At 40.0% G+C, this 19,634-nt stretch overlaps 1 protein-coding gene across 5 annotated transcripts in view; it reads left to right on the top strand.

Annotated features, from left to right (window-relative positions):
* Window positions 1-16,286: 16,286 nt before the first annotated feature.
* LOC121853753 (putative phospholipase B-like 2) overlaps window positions 16,287-19,634 on the top strand; it is a 41,893-nt gene continuing 38,545 nt past the window's right edge. For 2 of the 5 annotated variants that reach the window (XM_042348354.1, XM_042348142.1), the window contains exon 1: window positions 16,287-16,454. In XM_042348354.1, coding sequence (XP_042204288.1) covers window positions 16,302-16,454 — 153 coding nt within the window. In that variant the 5' untranslated portion in view covers window positions 16,287-16,301. Of the gene's footprint in view, window positions 16,524-19,634 lie in introns of all 5 variants that reach the window. The other 3 variants (XM_042348219.1, XM_042348290.1, XM_042348412.1) reach the window with 3 other exon arrangements.

Below are 19,634 nucleotides of genomic sequence, written 5' to 3'. Positions count from 1 at the left end.
GCGGAACTTCCGCATTAATACACCAGACCTAGTGTAGTAGCAATTTGATTCTTGCTCAGCTTCTGTCTCAGTAACTGACCTATTGAGAAAACCTACTAGCTCAGAATCCCCTGCTTGTAGCTCAAAACTAATCTGGAGGTAATCTGGTTGTGGGGAATCCTCAAAAAATCCACTGAGACCAAGATCAGTATGGTCCGGCTGGATAAGATTATCCTCGGACTTCTCACAGTCCTGGAGGGAAACTTCATCAACTTCACTAGTCTTTTCTACCTCTGTACTGCGGCTCATGCTACGGGTCACAGCACACGCAGGGAACAACCCTGGAAAGTCAACTTCTAACTGCACAATATTATTCTCGGCAGTGGGACAAGATGAGATCACAACTTTAGGGAACATCATGTCGCCAACGAGGTCATTTACTATCAATAGAGAGACCCCTTCTACAGGTAAGCTATCGACTACTCCTAACGTGACATAGCCTGACTTTATGGATGACCGCAGGTACACTTGACAAAGGGGAATACGCGACCCACCGGTCAAACCGTTCACAAGCACCCAGCTACCAGTATAGCATGAATCCAGGAATGGAGCAGCTTCTTTAGTAACAAGAGATAAGGCTGAGTCTGTGTCTCTCAAGAGTTTAACAGAAGTGGGTTGACTGAATTGATCCAAAGCTAAGGAACCAGGAGAACAAAATGGTTCAAAGGTTGATATCATAGAAGAGGGGGAAGCATCTAGGGCAACAGTCTGACTGAGGGCAGTGACACAGGGCTCCAATAATTTTTCCGATCGCTCGGCCACCCTGACCAAAAGAGCGGGGATCCTTGGTGAGAGGAATTTCTTTTCTTTAACTTGAGACAGTCGCTGATGACATGTCCTGGCTACTTACAGTACCTACAACTAAAGTTTGTCTCACCCGTAGGAGTAGATCCACCTGTCCCATGGACCATGGGCTCACCCGGGGTAGATGATGCAGAACCTGAGGGTCGGGTCGGTATGATAAGAGGCAGGGACCCCGGTGTAGATGTTGGTGTGGGACGCTTGAAGGAAGTGAAGGACTGGGACATGGGAGCATAAGACCTGGAATTTACATTTCTATTAGTTAAGGAATAATGGTCAGCCACTGGACCAGCATCAGCCAGGGTACAGATACCTCTCTGATCCAAGTGTGCTCGAATGTCGCCTGGGATACACTTTCTAACCTCCTCTAGCAGGATTAGTTCAACAAGCTTGTCATGTTCTACATGGGCAGACTCACTTTCAATCCACCTCCGACAAAGGACCTGTTTCTGCCTGAAGAACTCAAATGTTTGTTTGTCAGTCTTCCGGCAGTTACTGAACTGTTGCCGGTAGGCTTCAGGAACAAGTTTATAAGCGCTCAAAACCGCGGACTTAACAAGGGCATATTCTAGACATTGATCCTCAGAGAGGGCAGAAAACACATCTAATGCTTTACCAGTGAAAGATCTATAAATAAGTTGAGACCATTGAGAAACAGGCCACTTGTTAAGTCGGGCAATTTTCTCAAAAAGAGAGAAGAACTTGTCTGGTTCTTCCTCATTAAATTTAGGAACACTGTTGAGACATTTGTCTACACTGAATGTTGAAGTATTACTACCCTGAGCCAAACCTCGTTGTTTGAGAGTTTCCAGCTCCACCTCGAGTCTTTTGAGTTCAACTTGTAAGGCCAAATTACTTGGTGTAACAATTTTCTCTGAATTTCCCGATGGTTGGGCTATGATTCCATTGTCAATAAGGTAGTTGAGGACAGCCTCTACTAACCTAACCTTATTCATGGAAGAGCGGCCTTCTACTTCATAATAAGCAGCGAGGGATTGCCACTCTGCCTTAGTAAGCCCCTTCAGTACTTCGGCTGAAGTTGAACCCAAAAAGCTTTCCAGGTCAAACATGTTGAGCTCAAAATCGAGTAGCGAAAAAAAAAGTAACCGTGGCCGCTAAGCTAACTAGCTAACTAATTAATAATATTAAAATGCAATCAACTGTGAAACACAGCAAGGGATTAACCAAACACCTGGTACACAAGATAAGGGTTAACTCACCAGTAGCTTAAGCAATAACAGGAGCAATATAAATGAACACTGTGAACACAGCAACTTGCATCCAAAAATACTTAGCGATGAAACAACACCTGGCGAGTAACAACACTTGATATGACATAACAATGGTTAGTCCCCGGACACAGGCCCCAACTTGTCGCGATCCCAATATCCTTTATACCTGGGGAGTGAAACCTACCCCAAGTTATTATCAAATAAAGGAACAAATAGGGAACACGGCAATAATTATCCCCACAAAAACCTACTCAACTAAATGTATTTGAATAAGTAAGAACAGTTGAAGTAAGTAAGTCACAAAAGGGAAGATAATTAATTAATTCAATTTATGTTCTAATGGGAGTAATGACTAGCAAACAAGAATTTAAGGGAATAAGTGATTGTATATTAAAATAAGAGTGATGCCGGAAGGGTGAAAATATACCATTAAGGAGTTAGACCAAACGAATATTACTTAACATAAGTATATTGCACAGACATACAATATATATACAATCCCTACAAAATAGTTATTTCCTACCAAACAGGAGATTTCTTACCACCAGGATCCCTTCCTAGGCCTAACTGAACGTGTCACTAATACCTGATACCACTAGGGCATTGCAGAAGACTGGACAAAGCACTAGACAAGGGTCAAGGCTAGAGAAAGAATGGACACGTCTACCCTATGCCACGGTTTTTCGCTACTGGGGAAGCGTCTCCACGCGGTGGAGGAGCGTGTAGTGGACGTCTCCCCTACAACTGCGTAGCCGCATTCCAATGCGACAGTATCCTAGCAACCAAACGAGCGGCCCAGGGGGCGTCACCATATGCCACAGTATCCTAGCAACCAGCCACCTGCTACGTCTTCCCTAGCAACGGAGTCGAGAAACCGGCGGGTTTACTTCCTGTTGCTGTGTATATAAGCTCTGTCTCTCCATTAAGATTCATTCTGGCCTCGCTTCCTGAACACGCAACACCTCCTCCTCCGCCGCTGCCTGGCGGCCCTCGCTTCTCCTCCGCCTGCCTGGCGGTCCTCACTCCCGCCGGCGAGCATGGCGACCCACCAGCTGTCCTTCTCTGAGCGTCCTCACCAACCAGCTCTCTTATTCTACTCTACGTTCCTGAACACGCAACACCTCCTCCAAGCAAGCTCCTCGCTGTCCAGCTTTCATTCAACCAGGAGGCCAGCAACAGGCAACATCTTCTCTAACGAAGCTCCTGCACATCTACCTCCTTCAACACGCTACTCACCGAACGTGTCTACTGAGCAGCTCCTCACCACACGGCATCTCCAGCACCAGACTGTCTACCATATAACTTATATTATATAAGAAAACCACCACCTTAGAGTTTCCATCCATCCTGAGTGCTAGACAACATAATATCACGAAACCCTACAAGCGCGTCTCATATCACGTGATCCAGGACATTTGCTGGATAGTTTATATAATTAATTAATACTACTCTTGATTTGACTTAACAGAGTAACACAATGATGCATATTAATAACATACATAAATATACAATTTACCTAAGTAACTAAGAACAACAATAATATAATAAGTACAATTAACAAGTTATTAATCGCTTGTGTGGAATGGAGGCGTGAACATATGCCTCACGCCACGCGAGCTCCAGAGCGCTATAGGCACGTGACAATATGCCCTCAGGCCCGTATATATGCCGGCGCGCGAGGAAAAATCACTCCCTCTGTGATTTCTCCTCCACGTCTCCAGGTATGTTCACGTGTTCCACGCCGCCATATTAATTCAGTTTTACTTAGACAATTTTGTGAATATCAGTGTTCATGTTTTAACATGGTAACTTCCGTGCCAATTGAGTCGAGTAAAGTAGAGATCTAGCTATCGTCTGGACAGGTGCTAGACGTATGTTTTGTATAGTGAAGTTAAATATTCACGCCTTCTGTGATTTCTCCTCCACGTCTCCAGACGCTGTTGTGGGGGTTAGCAACACTCCTGAAGTTCGGGAGCCGCCTATGGGCACGATGTCTCTCGAAGGATGTCTTTAAGGTGGTGAGATTAGAATCCCAGGGCGAGATTCCTTGGCAGACGCCACGGCCCACCGCCAGGCGCTTCGAGCTAGCAAGTGAGCCTGTAAACAACTTTGGCCCACTGACTCCGTCGTATGATCATGGTCTATCTACTGTTCTGGGTTATATGTATGGAGCCGTATTAATATCCATGCTTGGGGATGACTAGCAGAAATATAGTCATCCCAGGTTAAGTATTGAACCACTGCATGAGAGTTCAAGGTACCAGGTTGTTCCTTGCGGACTAACAGGAGGTATTGTATGTTACTATAATTGTGGAGTTGTCCAGTGTGTTATGTATTCGTCTGTAGTGACCATGAAAGAATAACCTGAGAGTGTAATGTTCTAACAAAGAATTGAAGAGGTAATTTGTTACTTGTTAAAGTAAGACCTGAGGGTCCAGTGATATCTTGTGAATAATAGTTACGGAATCTCATTTGTCAAGGTAATAATACCACAATTGTCTAATGAAGTAATAAGTATTTGGAGGTGTTTAATGAGGTAATAAGTTCTTGAAGTGTTTGATGACTTAATAAGTTAATTGCAGTTCTGTTTTGTCTTAATGAATCTAAGATGCATCTTCTCCACTCACTGTGTTAATAAATATTGAATTAGTAATCAACGAGTATCACCACTCTACTCCTTCTACACATTGGTTCCCAGAAAATAATACTTACTCACATGCCTATACATCTACCACACTACCCACAAACTTTCCATGAGTTATGTTATATAATGAAAAGTCTGGGTGGTGGCAGCTACCCTTTGTAAGTATAAAAAGTGTTGTACTAAGAATAACATGGTTCCCCAGACTAACCCATGTATAAGAATAGACGCAAAACAGAGTATACTTCAGAAAGGTAACATCATTGAAACTGAGAATATTATATATATGAAAGAAATGAAAGACTTGGAAAGTACAAGAAGAGAAAGATAAGACATGTATGTACATTGTGGAACTAAAACCACAGCATAGAAATTATTAAATAAACACACCACGAAAGTCTAATATAAAACACATACATAACTAAGTCAAGTATATTTATAAATAAAGAATTGAAGAATACAAACAGCATAGAATATCTGGATGGTAAAATGAAATGAGAAGAACTCAGCCCGTCACAATTGGTGGCAGCGGTGGGATTATTTTCATTTGAGAACCAATTTGAAGGAATGAGGTGTGGTACTTGGTGAATTTGTTTTCTCAGAATACAGTATACAGTAATGTACAAGTTTTGTCATCAGTAAGGAGTACAAATAATTGCGTGATTTAAAGTACACACTTTTGTGTCAAGTACAATACTGCAGTTGTAACTGCAAAGATATTATTTTTTAAGAGTTAGGTAAGAACTAACAGTTGATTTAGTTTCACCACTTTTTTTTGTGAAAGAAAGTTATAATTTTTTCTGTGTCACAGAGTTAGGTAATGCACCATTTTTTTTTTCAAATAAGCTACCTAACTGATCTTTGTGAGCTTTTATTGTGTGAAATTTCAGGAAAGGGATAACTGCTTATTAGTGTAATTTTTTATTTGTGACCAGTGTATTAATCTCTGGATATTCACAGACATTGAGTGGGCAGTATACTGTACATCTGCCATGTTAAGAGTGTGATGAACAGGGCTCATCTCTTGAGTGTCACCAGAAATGTCATATGTACAAAGGTTATGTCATCCAATGTTTTATTTGTAGCTGTGGCATTTATTAGAAGTATTGATGTGATTTCAATAGAGAGTGTTTAGATTCTCACTTGAAATATTTTTCTAACTTTTGAAATTTTTATATAACCCAAGTGAGTGTTATATAATTTTTGTTTATAGTATGTGTATGTTATGTTATTATTTTTTTCTTTTGCTAGTGACCTGAATTGTGAAATAACCTTAATCCTAAATTACATACTAAAGTACGGCTCAGGTTTGACAGTTCCTGGGGAAATTAATTGGGCGATATCATTAACTCACAACTGTAACCCGGGTACAAGTGACGCTAACTCTGAAACAAAAGCCGCACGTCGAATGTTCCTAGCATGGGTATATCCACTGCACCTAAAACGGTAATTAGGGATCCTTCCCTCACATATTGCACTCGTCGAACACATTCATAAGATTCTCTGATCACTGTATAATTCGTGGGTATACGTCACACGAGATAATGAGTTGTATTAAGTTCACACAGATACATACAAGATATTTCCTTTGTAGTATAGTTTCTGGATCACTTCCAACACTTCACATAAGAACATAAGAATGGAGGAAACTGCAGCGGGCCTATTGGCCCATACTGGGCAGTCCCGTTTACACCCAACCCCTATTGCTCATATGAGCATCCAACCTATGTTTGAAGCTATCCAGCGTATTCGAGTTAATGATGATATTTGGTAGCTTGTTCCATTCATCCACTACTCTGTTTCTAAACCAGTGTTTACCTATTTCACGCCTAAATCTAAATTTGTCTAATTTAAAACCATTGTTACGAGTTCGCTCCTGGTTGGATAGTTTGAGTACCTTTGTAATGTCCCCTTTGTTTAGCCCTCCCTTCCACTTATACACCTCTATCATGTCGCCCCTCGCTCTACGTCTCTCGAGGGAGTGCAAATTAAGATACTTTAACCTGTCTCTATACTCAAGGTTCCTAATGCCCGGGATTAGTCTTGTCATTCTCCTCTGAATTCTTTCCAAGGATTCTATATCCATTCTGTAATACGGTGACCAGAACTGAACTGCGTAATCCAGGTGTGGTCTCACAAGCGCAAGATACAGTTTTAGGATGACCTCGCTAGTCTTGTAACTAACACTCCTTTGTATGAACCCAAGTACTTTATTAGCCTTGTTATGAGCAAAAACACATAGTTTACTTGGCTTAAGGTTCCTACTTATCATTACTCCTAAATCTCTCTCGCAGTCGGATTTCTCTGTGGCATCGTTGTTCATATGGTATCTGGTTTCCCTGTTTACATCTCCTATACTGAGTACTTTACATTTGTCCACGTTGAATTTCATCTGCCATTTTTCAGACCATTCGAAAAATTTGTTTAAATCTTCCTGTACTTTTGCGGAGTCCTCGTCAGATTTAATAACACGTCCTATTTTAGTATCATCAGCAAATTTGCTTATGTTGCTGTCTATGCCGATATCTATGTCGTTTATGTATATAATAAATAATAATGGTCCAAATACTGAGCCTTGGGGAACTCCACTTGTGACGTTGCTCCAATGGGACTTGGTGCCATTTGTTATATATATATGTGTGTTTATATGCTGCCTTTATTGAATATATATATTATATATTATGTTACTTCTTACTAAAGTCAGAAAGTGTTTAGGCTTGTGTAAACACGAAATGTGTTAGGCACGTGGTAACCAAGAACAGAGAATAAACAACCGGCCAGACAGACCATGTGACTCGTCATTCGCCCATTAAATAACGCAAGATACTACACTGGCGACGAGGATGGGATTCACAAAGTGTTGGTGAAGTCCTTGAAGAGAGAATAGTGACCGCTGAAGGGAAGGCTACTCTGAACCTGGAGAATTTAAGTGAAGAGAGCAACCATGGCTGGCGTCAGTGGATACATCGGACGAGTGGGGGAGTATGATGCGGACAAGGAAGATTTCACATCATATTGTGAGAGAATGGACTTCTTCTTTCTGGCAAATGAATTAATGGACGACGGTGGGGATGCCAAGAAGAAAACAATTCTTGAAAAGAAAAGGAAAGCAATCTTTTTGACAGAGGTAGGAGCTAATGTTTATTCTACTCTGGTCAATCTGCTTACTCCAGACAAACCCAAAGACTCCTCACTGATTCAGATTACCAAGATTCTGAAGCAACATTTTGATCCTGCTCCACTTGAGATCGCTGAAAGTTACAGATTTGGCACCAGAGATAGAGGTAAAGATGAATCAGTAAGTAATTATATAGTAGCTTTGAAGAAGTTATCCTTTCACTGTAACTTTGGACAGTTCTTGAACCGAGCTCTAAGAGACAGGTTTGTAATAGGCCTGAATTATGAAAAAATACAGAATAAGTTAATGAACACCACTAACTTAACTTTTGAAAGTGCATGTCAGATAGCTACAAGCATGGAATTGGCCGAGAAAAACACCAGAGAATTTGTTCCCAATGCTGGTAGTGAAACAGTTGGCAGTAGTGGCTCAGTGTGTAAAGTAACTGTAGCTAAAAGGAATAATTATACCACAAAACAAGGAACAAATGCTGATTTAAAATGTAAGAGGTGCCGAGGGAAACATGAAAGCTTTCAGTGTAAGTTCAAGAATTCAAAATATTACAATTGTCAACGTATTGGACATATTGTTCCTGCCTGTAGAAGTGATAAAGGTAGAGTATATGCCGTTGAAGGTGGAGAGAAAGAAATGAAAAACAGTATTCATGAGAGTGTTAGTAATTTTGAACCTGATAATGATGAGAGTGCCCATGTGTTTACTATTTACACCAGTCATGAAGAGAAAGTTAAACATAGGTATAATGTGGACTTGTGTATTAATAACACACCTGTAACCATGGAAATGGATACTGCAGCTGATTTCTCCATAATGAGTAAAGATATGTATGAGAAACTATTTGCGCATGTGCCTTTAGAAGACTCAGGTGTCAAGTTGAGAACTTATACTGGAGAGATTTTGAACACAGAAGGTAAATTAGAGTGTGAGGTAAAGTACAAAAATCAGAATTTAAAGTTGCCATTGATTATAGCTAGTTATGTGAATAGACCAACTTTGTTAGGTAAGAACTGGTTGTGTGAACTTGAGATGGACTGGAAGGAGATATTTAGTGTTAGAATGTGTAACAGTATTCCAGGTCTTGAGAAATTGCTTGAAAAATACAAGATTTTATTTGTAAAGGGACAGGATGGTATAAAGGGTTATGAAGCTCATATCACCATTGACAAAGATGTTACACCCATATATGCTAAGTCCAGACCTGTTCCTTATGCATTGAAAGGTGAGGTTGAGAAGGAATTAGACAGACTTGTGAGTGAGGGAATTATTGTGAAAACCGCCAAGAGCAATTGGGCTGCTCCAATAGTAATTGTACCTAAAGCTGATAAATCTGTTAGACTATGTGGTGATTATAAAGTTACCATTAACCAAGCTGTTGAGGATGAGCAATATCCCTTACCCACATCTCAAGATTTGTTTGCTGCACTAACAGGTGGAACCATTTTCACTAAGTTAGACTTGTCCCAAGCATATGCTCAGGTCTCTGTTGATGCTGAAAGTCAACAGTACCTTACCATCAACACTCATAAAGGATTGTATAAGTTCAAAAGGTTGCCTTATGGTGTTAAGAGTGCACCAAAGTTATTTCAGTGCATCATGGACAAAATTCTTGTGGGTCTTCCCAATGTTTATGTTTTCAGGATGATGTCCTTATTGTTGACAGTGACATCCAAAATCATGTCAAAACCCTTGCCACAGTATTCGAAAGATTGTTGGCACACAATGTCAGGCTCAACAAGAGCAAATGTTCATTCCTCGCTAAAGAAGTAACTTATCTTGGCTACAAAGTAAATGCAGAAGGGCTGAGACCTGTAGAAGATAAAGTAGGAGCCATAGTAAATTTACCTGCTCCAAAAAATGTCAGTGAATTGAAAGCTTTCCTAGGTATGATACAGTATTATTCAAGGTTCTTGAGTGGACTTTCATCAGTTTTAGCCCCTCTGCATGAACTATTAAAGAAAGGGATACCATGGAAATGGAACAGTGCAACTCAGAAGTCATTTGAAGATTGTAAAGCTGCTCTGTCTAGTACTGATGTTTTGGTCCACTATGATACCAGTAGAATACTAAAGCTTGCTTGTGATGCATCGGGCTATGGCTTAGGTGCTGTCATAAGTCACATAATGGATAACGGTGAAGAAAGACCCATTGCATATGCCTCGAGAACTCTTACCCAAAGCGAGAAAAATTATGCACAAATAGAGAGAGGCTTTGTCTATCATATTTGGAGTAAAGAAATTTCACCAGTATTTGTATTGGAGGAATTTTGTTTTAATAACTGATCACAAGCCTCTCTTGGCAATTTTGGGTCCTAAATCACCTATTCCTACACTTGCTGCAGCAAGAATGCAGAGATGGGCTTTGATATTGTCGGCATATGACTATGAGATACAGTACAGACGTTCAGATGATCATTCCAATGCAGATGCTTTGTCAAGGTTGCCATATAGTGGATCAAATGATGGAGTAGAGCCTAAGGTTTATGCTGTAACCATGATAGCAGAAGATTTTCCAGTCACCTCCGGAATGATTGCTCATGAAATTAGGAAAGATGTTGTATTAGGAAGAGTCCTTGAGTATACACTAAATGGATGGCCAGAGATTTGTCCATCCTTAGACTTTCAACCATATCATTTAAGGAGATGTCAATTATCAGTAGAACAGGGATGTGTGTTGTGGGGTATGAGGGTGTTAATTCCACAGTGTTTTAGAGGGCAAATTTTGAATGAACTGCATTTTGAACATCCAGGAATATGTGCTATGAAAGCACTGGCCAGAAGTTTTGTGTGGTGGCCTAAACTGGATGGTGAAATAGAAATGATGGTACGTGAGTGCTCTGTCTGTCAGAATGTTAGGAGTATGCCACCCAGCACACCTTTGAAAACCTGGAAATGGCCTACCCGTCCCATCCAAAGAGTACACATTGACTTCTGTGATAAGGGAACAGACAAATTTCTTGTATTAATTGATAGTCATTCAAAGTGGATTGATGTTAAGCACATGTACACTACTAATGCTGGTAGCACCATTGATGAATTAACATTAATGTTTGCCGAACATGGAATACCAGAAGAGGTAGTTTCTGACAATGGTCCTCCATTCCAATCATCAGAGTTTAAAAACTTCATGAGATTCAACGGTGTAAAGCATGTACTGACCCCACCATATCATCCTGCCTCTAATGGTGCAGCTGAGAGATCAGTTAGAATTGTAAAGGAAGCACTTTCCAAGCAGGTAATTCAAGGAACTGTAGGAAAATCAATGAAACACAGATATAGAACCACGCCACATAGTGTGACAGGATGTACTCCTGCAGAGTTAATGGTGAAGAGACAGTTGAGAACAAGATTAAGTTTAGTTAAGCCAAGTCTGTTTGAAGTTGTAGAGAGGAAACAAGCTCAACAAAAAATGTATCATGATAAGAGTTCCAGTGAAAGAGTGTTCAAGGTAAATGATAGGGTGAGAGTTAGGAACATGGCTAAAGGTTATGGTACTGTACATGCAAAGTGGATAACTGGTGTCATTGTCAAGGTATGTGGATCTAGGACATATTTAGTGAAATGTGGCAACTCTTTGAGATATGTTCATGTGGATCACATCATTCAGGCACATAACGAGAGGAATGTAGCACCAGGACATGTTGATAAACTTGACACAGTTTCAGATGATCATCATCATGATGATGTCAAAGATGATGTTTCCCAGCATCCACTCACTGTGTCAACTGATTGTAGTGATGATATGTCTGTCACTGATAATGCACAGAGTGCAAGTGAAACCCTGTAAAACTTGATGGAGGGAATAGTCCTAGAAGATGAAACAGAGTTAGGAGACCTGTAATTAAATTAGACCTCTAATTATCTGAATTGTGAACAGGCCTTTCAAAACTGTTTAGTTAGGAAGTTATATTTGTTGTGTTCTATTCTCTTCTTCCCTACCATATGTAATTCTGTAAGTTTTGTTTATTTAGGATTTGTAGCAGCCATGCTCTCTTTTGAAAGGGAGAAATAGTGATATATATATGTATGTTTATATGCTGCCTTTATTGAATATATATATTATATATTATGTTACTTCTTACCAAAGTCAGAAAGTGTTTAGGCTTGTGTAAACACGAAATGTGTTAGGCACGTGGTAACCAAGAACAGAGAATAAACAACCGGCCAGACAGACCATGTGACTCGTCATTCTCCCAGTAAATAACGCAAGATACTACACCATTAATGCTCACTCGCTGTTTCCTGTCCTGTAACCACGCCCTAATCCATTTTAGGACATTACCTTTGATGCCATGTGCTTCTACCTTTCTAATTAGTCTTTCGTGGGGGACTCTGTCGAAGGCTTTGCTAAAGTCGTGATATACCACATCATAATTGTGCCCCTCGTCCACCGATTCGAAAACTGATGAAAAGAATGTTAATAGATTAGTTAGACATGAACGTCTGCTTGTGAAGCCATGCTGGGAATCATTGATCAATCGGTGCTTCTCCAGGTGATTTCGAATAGTTTGAAATGATTGCTTCCAGGAATTTGCCTACTATTGATGTTAGACTGATTGGGCGGTAGTTAGAGGATAGTGATCTATCCCCCTTCTTGAAAATCGGTAATACATTCGCTATCCTCCAGGATTCTGGTACTACACCTGTTTTTAAGGACATGTTAAACAACTTTGCTAATGGCATACTAAGCTCTTCCTTACATTCCTTTAATACTCTGGCAAATATCTCATCAGGACCAGGTGACTTATTGGGCTTTAGTTTGTCTATTTGCTTACTAACATCACTACTAGTCACTACTATCTCGCTTAATTTGTTTTCTTCACTATCTCTGAATATAGTCGGTGCCTCGGGTATCATGTTTAAATTTTTGGAGGTGAAAACTGTTGAAAAATATTTATTCAAATTATTGCTCATTTCTCTGTCGTTATCAGTGAGCTCGCCGGTATCTGACCGTATAGGTCTGATACATTTATCCTTTTTTCCCAATCAATGTTCTTTTATAGTTTCATCGGTTCCCTGTGGTAGTTATGTTCACTAATCGTTCACAGACGTCAATAGAATGACCTTCAAACACGATTTACATTTAGCCCTTATAGTACACTAATCCGTACTGATTGGTCTCTCCCAACCATCTTATAGATACCTTGAGTTCTCCTTAATACTATGAGTGCACACACTTAATATTATATACCCGTACCTGGGTACAATTCATCAAATAATTCAGTAATATTCAGTTGGTGAGTTATTCTTTATCAATGTTTCCCGTTTTCTGAGATTCTACAAACACGGTGGATTTGAATGTTATGTGGCGTAAAATGAATTAAAGAGTTTTGTAGGGATGACAATGATGTGCGCAGTACAACAGTACTTCAGATGAGGGAAGCACTTCACTCTTGAAGATCGTTACGAGGGACGGACCGTCTAGATATCTGAACGACCTTCTTATAAGACCCAATAATTTATTTGCCTGATTTACCTTCTTCTTGCAATGGTCCGAGAACTTCAGCTCATTGTCAATATACACACCTAGGTCCTTCTCACATTCAGTCTCAAAAAGTGCATACAACGCAGGAATGCCCGGAAAAAGACAAAAAAATATGTTCCAACTGTGCTGGCGAAGATCACACATTCAAGGAAGGCAAAATCACAACTACAACAGGATTCCTTAATTGCAAGAGGAATGGCGATACATACCATACTCACAGGACACTAGCAATGGCGTGCCCAACAAAGAAACATATGATCAAATACAAAGAACGGGAGATGAGGGGGAGGGAACAAGAGAAGCAGGAACACGACAAATGTGAAAATAGCAAAAAGGGCAGTGCAACAAATAAACAATCCGGAAGCAACCATACTAAGAGTGAGCGAGGCAATGCATGACAAAAAGACGATAAGCATGATACACGCACACCTACACAACATCATATTGTAGCGTAGTGTATGTGGCCAGTTGTCTATTTTCTCTTTGTTAGGCTCACGTACATACGTACATGTAGGAGATCTCAAGCTAAGGATGGAGGTGAGAAAGGAAACTCACAATGGCGTTTTCTTTATATATATATTACATGTACAGAACAGTCAGGTGCTGGGAAGTTGCTGCATGGTAGAGGAGTTGCTGTGGAGGAGCTTCTTTAGAGAAGGTCTAACCTACAGTCAGTCAGTCAGAACATCGAGATAAGAGAGCCATGGCTCTAAGGTGAACAAGGAGATTTAGGGCAAGGTATAGTTAAGAAGTGGGAAGTACAGAAGAAGAATGATAGCAGGTGGGCTTTCCACCTTGCGGAGGCTGGTTTGTGGCTTAACCAGTGACAGACGTCCCTCAGTCCTCCAGGGGCAAGGGAGGTTAGATAAGCTAAGCTAACAGTGATGATGATGATTAGGGCCCGGATAGTTATGCATTTGCATATGAAATATGCAAATGCATATTTTGCGTGATTTCTATGATAAGTGCATATTACCTAGATAACTGCATATAAATGCATATTTTGGTAAAATATTCATCTGGCAGTATCTCTTTGTTGCCACTGAATGAGCACACGTGGTACTGGGAGGTGAGGTGAGGTGTGGTTAGGTGAAGTGAGGTGAGGTCACGTCGCTTTAATCTGTCGTTTCCACACCTGGTCATGACTCATTGGACTAGTGAGTTAGTCAGTCAGGAGCAGTGCTGCTGTGTGGAGCTACTCTCTTCTGCTGATGATGATGATGATGGGATGGAGAGAAGAGAACCATTGGCTCAGGAAGGTGGAAGACGGTGTAGGAGGAAGGTAAAGGTTATGAAGTGGGAAATAAAGAGGGAGATTGATAGCAGGTGGACTGTCCACCTTGCGGGGGCGGGGTAAAGTCAGCCATGTCAGCATTTCAGGTCCACTACAGAAAGGGAAGGGAAGCCAAGCTAATCTAAGCTAAGGTAGCTTGTGGTGTTTGGGGAGGGGGGGCCCTCCATGTCCTTTGAGTCTCTTGGTTTTCATTTTGTATACGAGTTTGTTGGCTCTGGATCTGTGTTGTCATTGTTATTTTCTTTGGCCACCAGTTGTGTGTTCTGCTAATGTCTTCTTGCATTAATTGTTGGAATATGGGGTCTTCTAGTTCTTGTAGTTTCATATTGCTAATGTTTTTTGTATATGGGTTTTTGCTGCTCATCTATTTAGACTGTGTTGGAATTTATTATCGGGCAGGGTGACCTAATTGAGGTGTATAAGCATCTCAAAGGGGCACTACTCAGTCGAGTGTCCTTACTTGGAGCTGGCGGACGCTCGCCCCACAAAGGGTCACAGCTCAAAATTGAAGAAGCCGCAAGTCCAGAAAACTACGAGTGCAAACTTTTTTAGAGTGAGAGTTGTAAACTCTAGGAACAATCTACCAGAAAGTGTTGTGTCGGCAACGAGTGTGAGCTCTTTCAAGACAAGACTTGACCAACACTGGAGCGGGTTCAGGTACACTCAGGCAAGGTAGGTAGCTACCTACCTTGCATTCAGGAGCCGGTGCATGCGCAGTATTTGCCAAAAGTGCGTGACAGAGACGTGACCGATCGCCCGGGCGGCTAGCAAGCCGATCTTTTGGTGAAAAGGATAATTGAAAAGGAAAAGTAATCAGAGACGTGACCGATCGCCCAAGCGGCTAACGAGCCGATCAGTGGCGAAGAGGATAAAATTTAAAAAAAAGTAAAATAAAGACAGTTAAAGCTTTTAACATCACTCACAAAGGATCTTGTATGCTTTAACTGTAATCAGACATCTCTAAGTTGACTCAAAACAATAGCGTTCTTTTTCATATTCAATTTCACTTTATAGAGAGGTTGTCAGAAAATGGGATACCACTAAGGCGTCTTGAGCGATAAAACATACCTCTCACTGAAGGAAAGCATAGCTTCATGTTTTGTGGGCTATTGAGCGTAATATGAATCGTCTGTTACGTTAACTGCGTGTATGACCGTGGTGTTTAATTTACGGAACCTTCTGAGTTTAGTCAGGTAGCTTCCAATTCTTTCTGTGATATGTGGTAATGTGTTTGAGTATGGTATGTTTTGATTGTTGACCATGATTAAGTAGGGTCAGGTTTTAGATATAAGAATTATCTTCAGTTTTTGTGTTTGTTTTAATTTTCCATTTCCTTTCATATTTGTTTATGATTTCTATTTCTCTGCTTGTTCTAATTGCCATAATTTGTTTGGATTTCCGTGGGTATTGAATAATTCTTCTATCCTCTTCACCAAAAGATCGGCTCGTTAGCCGCCTGGGCGATCGGTCGCGTCTCTGTTACGCACTGTTGGCAAGTACTGGGCATGCACCGGCTCCTGAATGCTGGGTTGTCATTTGTCAACACTGACCTAACCTTACCTAACCTAAACATAAAAGTGTTTTATTTTATATTTTATATATGAGACTGGGGTTTTGTCCGTTGGGGTTTTATCCGGTCACCGAGACAAAGTGTTCCAAAAAATATTCACATTTACAATGGTCCATGGTATCAAGGACTATGTACTGTCTCCAATCCTTGCATGGTATCATCATCCCGAAGATGTCATGCTTGTTTCTTCCTCTGTGGCCTGGGAAGTATCGGTGTTGTGTTGCTGGGGAGGGGGTGTGGTAATGAAGTCACGTGACACGGTAAGGATAGCTGATATATAGTGGTGCTCGGGTGAATCGTAGACTGAACTCTGGAGTTAATCAACCAATGTAAGTAATTTTATATGTATATATATATATTTTTTTTATAGTATATCTCTGGTTTTAGCAGATGATTTAATGTATATGCATTGGGAAATTGTTTTCGCCATGTAAAATAAACATTTGTTGTTTAAAGGAATTGGAGAAAAAGTAGGCTTAAGGTAGTAACGGTATTTCTGTGGATTATTGTACAAAATTTTGTTACTATATAAGCGGAGTTTTATTCTGATATATTGGTAGAGTAATGGGAAGTGTGAGAATTATGGAGGAAAGGGCGAAAGAACAAGAAAAACAGCCAATCACATCGGATACTAGTTACCAAGCTTGGAGGGGTCCGACTAATTACCCAAATGTACCCAAATATAGCCGGAATGAAGCCAAATAATGGTCCTACATGAATAAATCGGACTGCCAATCACTTCTCGACTAGTATTTGGTGTCACGAAGTCAAACAAAATTGGAAAACTTAATTTAACCTGAGTTAATAGATCGACTGCATGTACCTAACCTAACCTAACCTAACACAACTCAGATTAAATTAAGTTTACCAATTGTTTGTGACTTTATGACACCAAATACTAGTCGAGAAGTGATTGGCAGCCCGATTTACGCTTGTAGGACCATCATTTGACTTCATTGCGACTACATTTGGCTACATTTGGGTTAATTTGGCTAATTACTCGCTCCCTCGGTACAAGCACGCGATCTATTAACTCAGTTTAAATTAAGTTTACCAATTTTTTGTGACTTTATGACACCAAATACTAGTCGAGAAGTGGTTGGCAGTCCGATTTATTCATATAGGAACTTTATTTGACTTCATTGCGTCTACATTTGGGTAATTAGTCGGACCGCAGACGGGGAGCTCCCAGATTGCTACACTGGCAACTATTAACACCTCTCTTATCCAGAGAGATTGAGCCTAGTTAATACTATAGAAGGGTAAAGATTTGGTAGAGTACATAATTGGAAAAAAAGGTTTATCTACAGTATGTTTTTGATGGTGATCTCAAAGTATATGACCTTTATTTTCATCACAGTGAGTATTTTTAGAAATATGAATAAGACCCACTACCATTAACATCAACGGTGGTAATTATTTACATCACAGCCGCTGATTTTTTGGTAAATGTTTACAAGTTGCCCATTATGGTTTTGGACATGAAACTTACGTTTTTCTGGTGATTGTTTATGTGTTTTGAACGATTCTGACCCTTATTTCTATCGCAAATGACTCGTTTTTTAATTTGACAACCTTTGGGACCCGTGGGAAATCGGGGTTTTTGGGTGGAGGAGATAAAAAAACGAGCGATATGCTATATACAGTAAATGACCAAAGTTGGTTCGGATTTTCCGTTTTTAACAAGTATAGAAAAGCCAAAATTTGAGAATCTTGAGTCAAGTTTTGGCAAAAGATTATTATCAAATTCGAGTGAATCACAACAAAACCCATTGGAAAAACCTAGGTTTCATCTCAAAATCAGTTTCTGTGCTAACCTAAACCTGACCTAACTGCCATTGATCAGAATATATGTAATACCTAATGGAGGGGGGGTGGGGGAGAATCCCCGGTTGATGGGGGCTCCGCCCCCAGGACCTCCCAACAAAGCTCATATCGAAGCAACCAGCCTAACCTGACCATACCAAGCTAACCTAACCAAACCAAACCAAACAAACCTAACCAAACCAAACAAACCTAACCAAACCGAACCAAACTAACCTAACCTTAATAAGTGTGGGCAGGTAGTGGGTTGTCTAGCTCTCTGAGGATGCAGGTAACATTAACACTGGTCTTAGAAAATATTCATTGACTGCCTAACAAATTAATGTGATTTTCTCAAAAACGATTCATTTGCAACAGAAAGAAAAGTTGTTAGGAATGACGAGATATACCTAGAACTGGACCCAAAAATATTGTGGGACAATATGGGCAACTTGTAAAAAAATTCAAAATTTTCAAAGAAAACGAATATAAAAACACTGCATTTTCACTGTTTTATAGTGGACACTGTCATAGTTATGGCAAATGTGTTAAATGTGTTTATTTAAAAGTTCAGGTTACCTAACCTTACCTTTACCAAACCTTACTTTTTCCAAACCTTATCTTTACCTAACCTAACCTAACCTTACCTAACCTAACCTAACCTAACCTACCCTAACCTAACCTTACCTAACCTAACCTAACCTTACCCTAACCTTAACTTAACCTAACCTGGCATAGCTTAACACCTGCAGTGGACAAACTTACTGTTGTTACTGAGACAGGAGAAACGGTGAGCCACGGTGTTGAGGAACTGGTGAATGATTGTTGACTTTGAAGACAAATCCAGTTCAATTTCACAGTATTGCTGTGAGAAGTACTTCCCCATGAACAGGTTCATAAATAAGAGTACTTTATAACATTGTAAAAAACTGAAGGGTCAGATCGTCTGTCCTATGGAATTCGCAAATAATATCCATAAATGAACGGCGACACCCTTCACCTGCCATTATGAAATTTTAACTGGCTGAGCAGAGAGCGACAGCGCAGCTTGCGTGGCATATGATTCGCCGATTACCACTGCATAACCACCGAGAACGACAAAATGTAGTGCGCATATTCGTCTGAATATTTACCAAACTAAGCAATTTCCATAAAAATTAATATTATATTAGAACTCACTGATGAAAATATAGTAAGAATATAAACATTAAAACAAATAAATCGTCGGCTGTGAAGTCCTCCATATTAACCAGGCTTTGAAGACAAGGGAAACTGCAGAATAAAACAAAAGGGCTAATACCGTGTACACGAAATGTGGCTCTCAGCGGTTCAGTAATTATGGGGGGCGTTTTGTAACAGTTTTGTATACTGATTATTTTCAGTTCTATTAATTTTCGTGTGTAAATGCATAGTTTTCTAGATAGATTAGCACATGATTTCAGCCATTTTTATATTTTCCCAACATAATTCAGTATTTCTAATAAAATCAGTGAAAATTAGGTAAATTTAAATGCATTTTCAATAAAAAACAGTGGACAGTAATGTCCTGAATAACAATAAAAGAAAATAATAATAATAAAACCTGTGAAAACCTGACAATATTACCTGACAAAAATAAGGCTTAAGAGTCAAAAATG

This window comes from Homarus americanus, unplaced genomic scaffold (genome assembly GCF_018991925.1).
Source record: "Homarus americanus isolate GMGI-L3 unplaced genomic scaffold, GMGI_Hamer_2.0 scaffold51859, whole genome shotgun sequence".
Taxonomy (NCBI): Eukaryota; Metazoa; Arthropoda; class Malacostraca; order Decapoda; family Nephropidae; genus Homarus; species Homarus americanus.
Note: the sequence above shows the minus strand (reverse complement) of the source record. Positions and strands in the feature narration are given on the sequence as shown.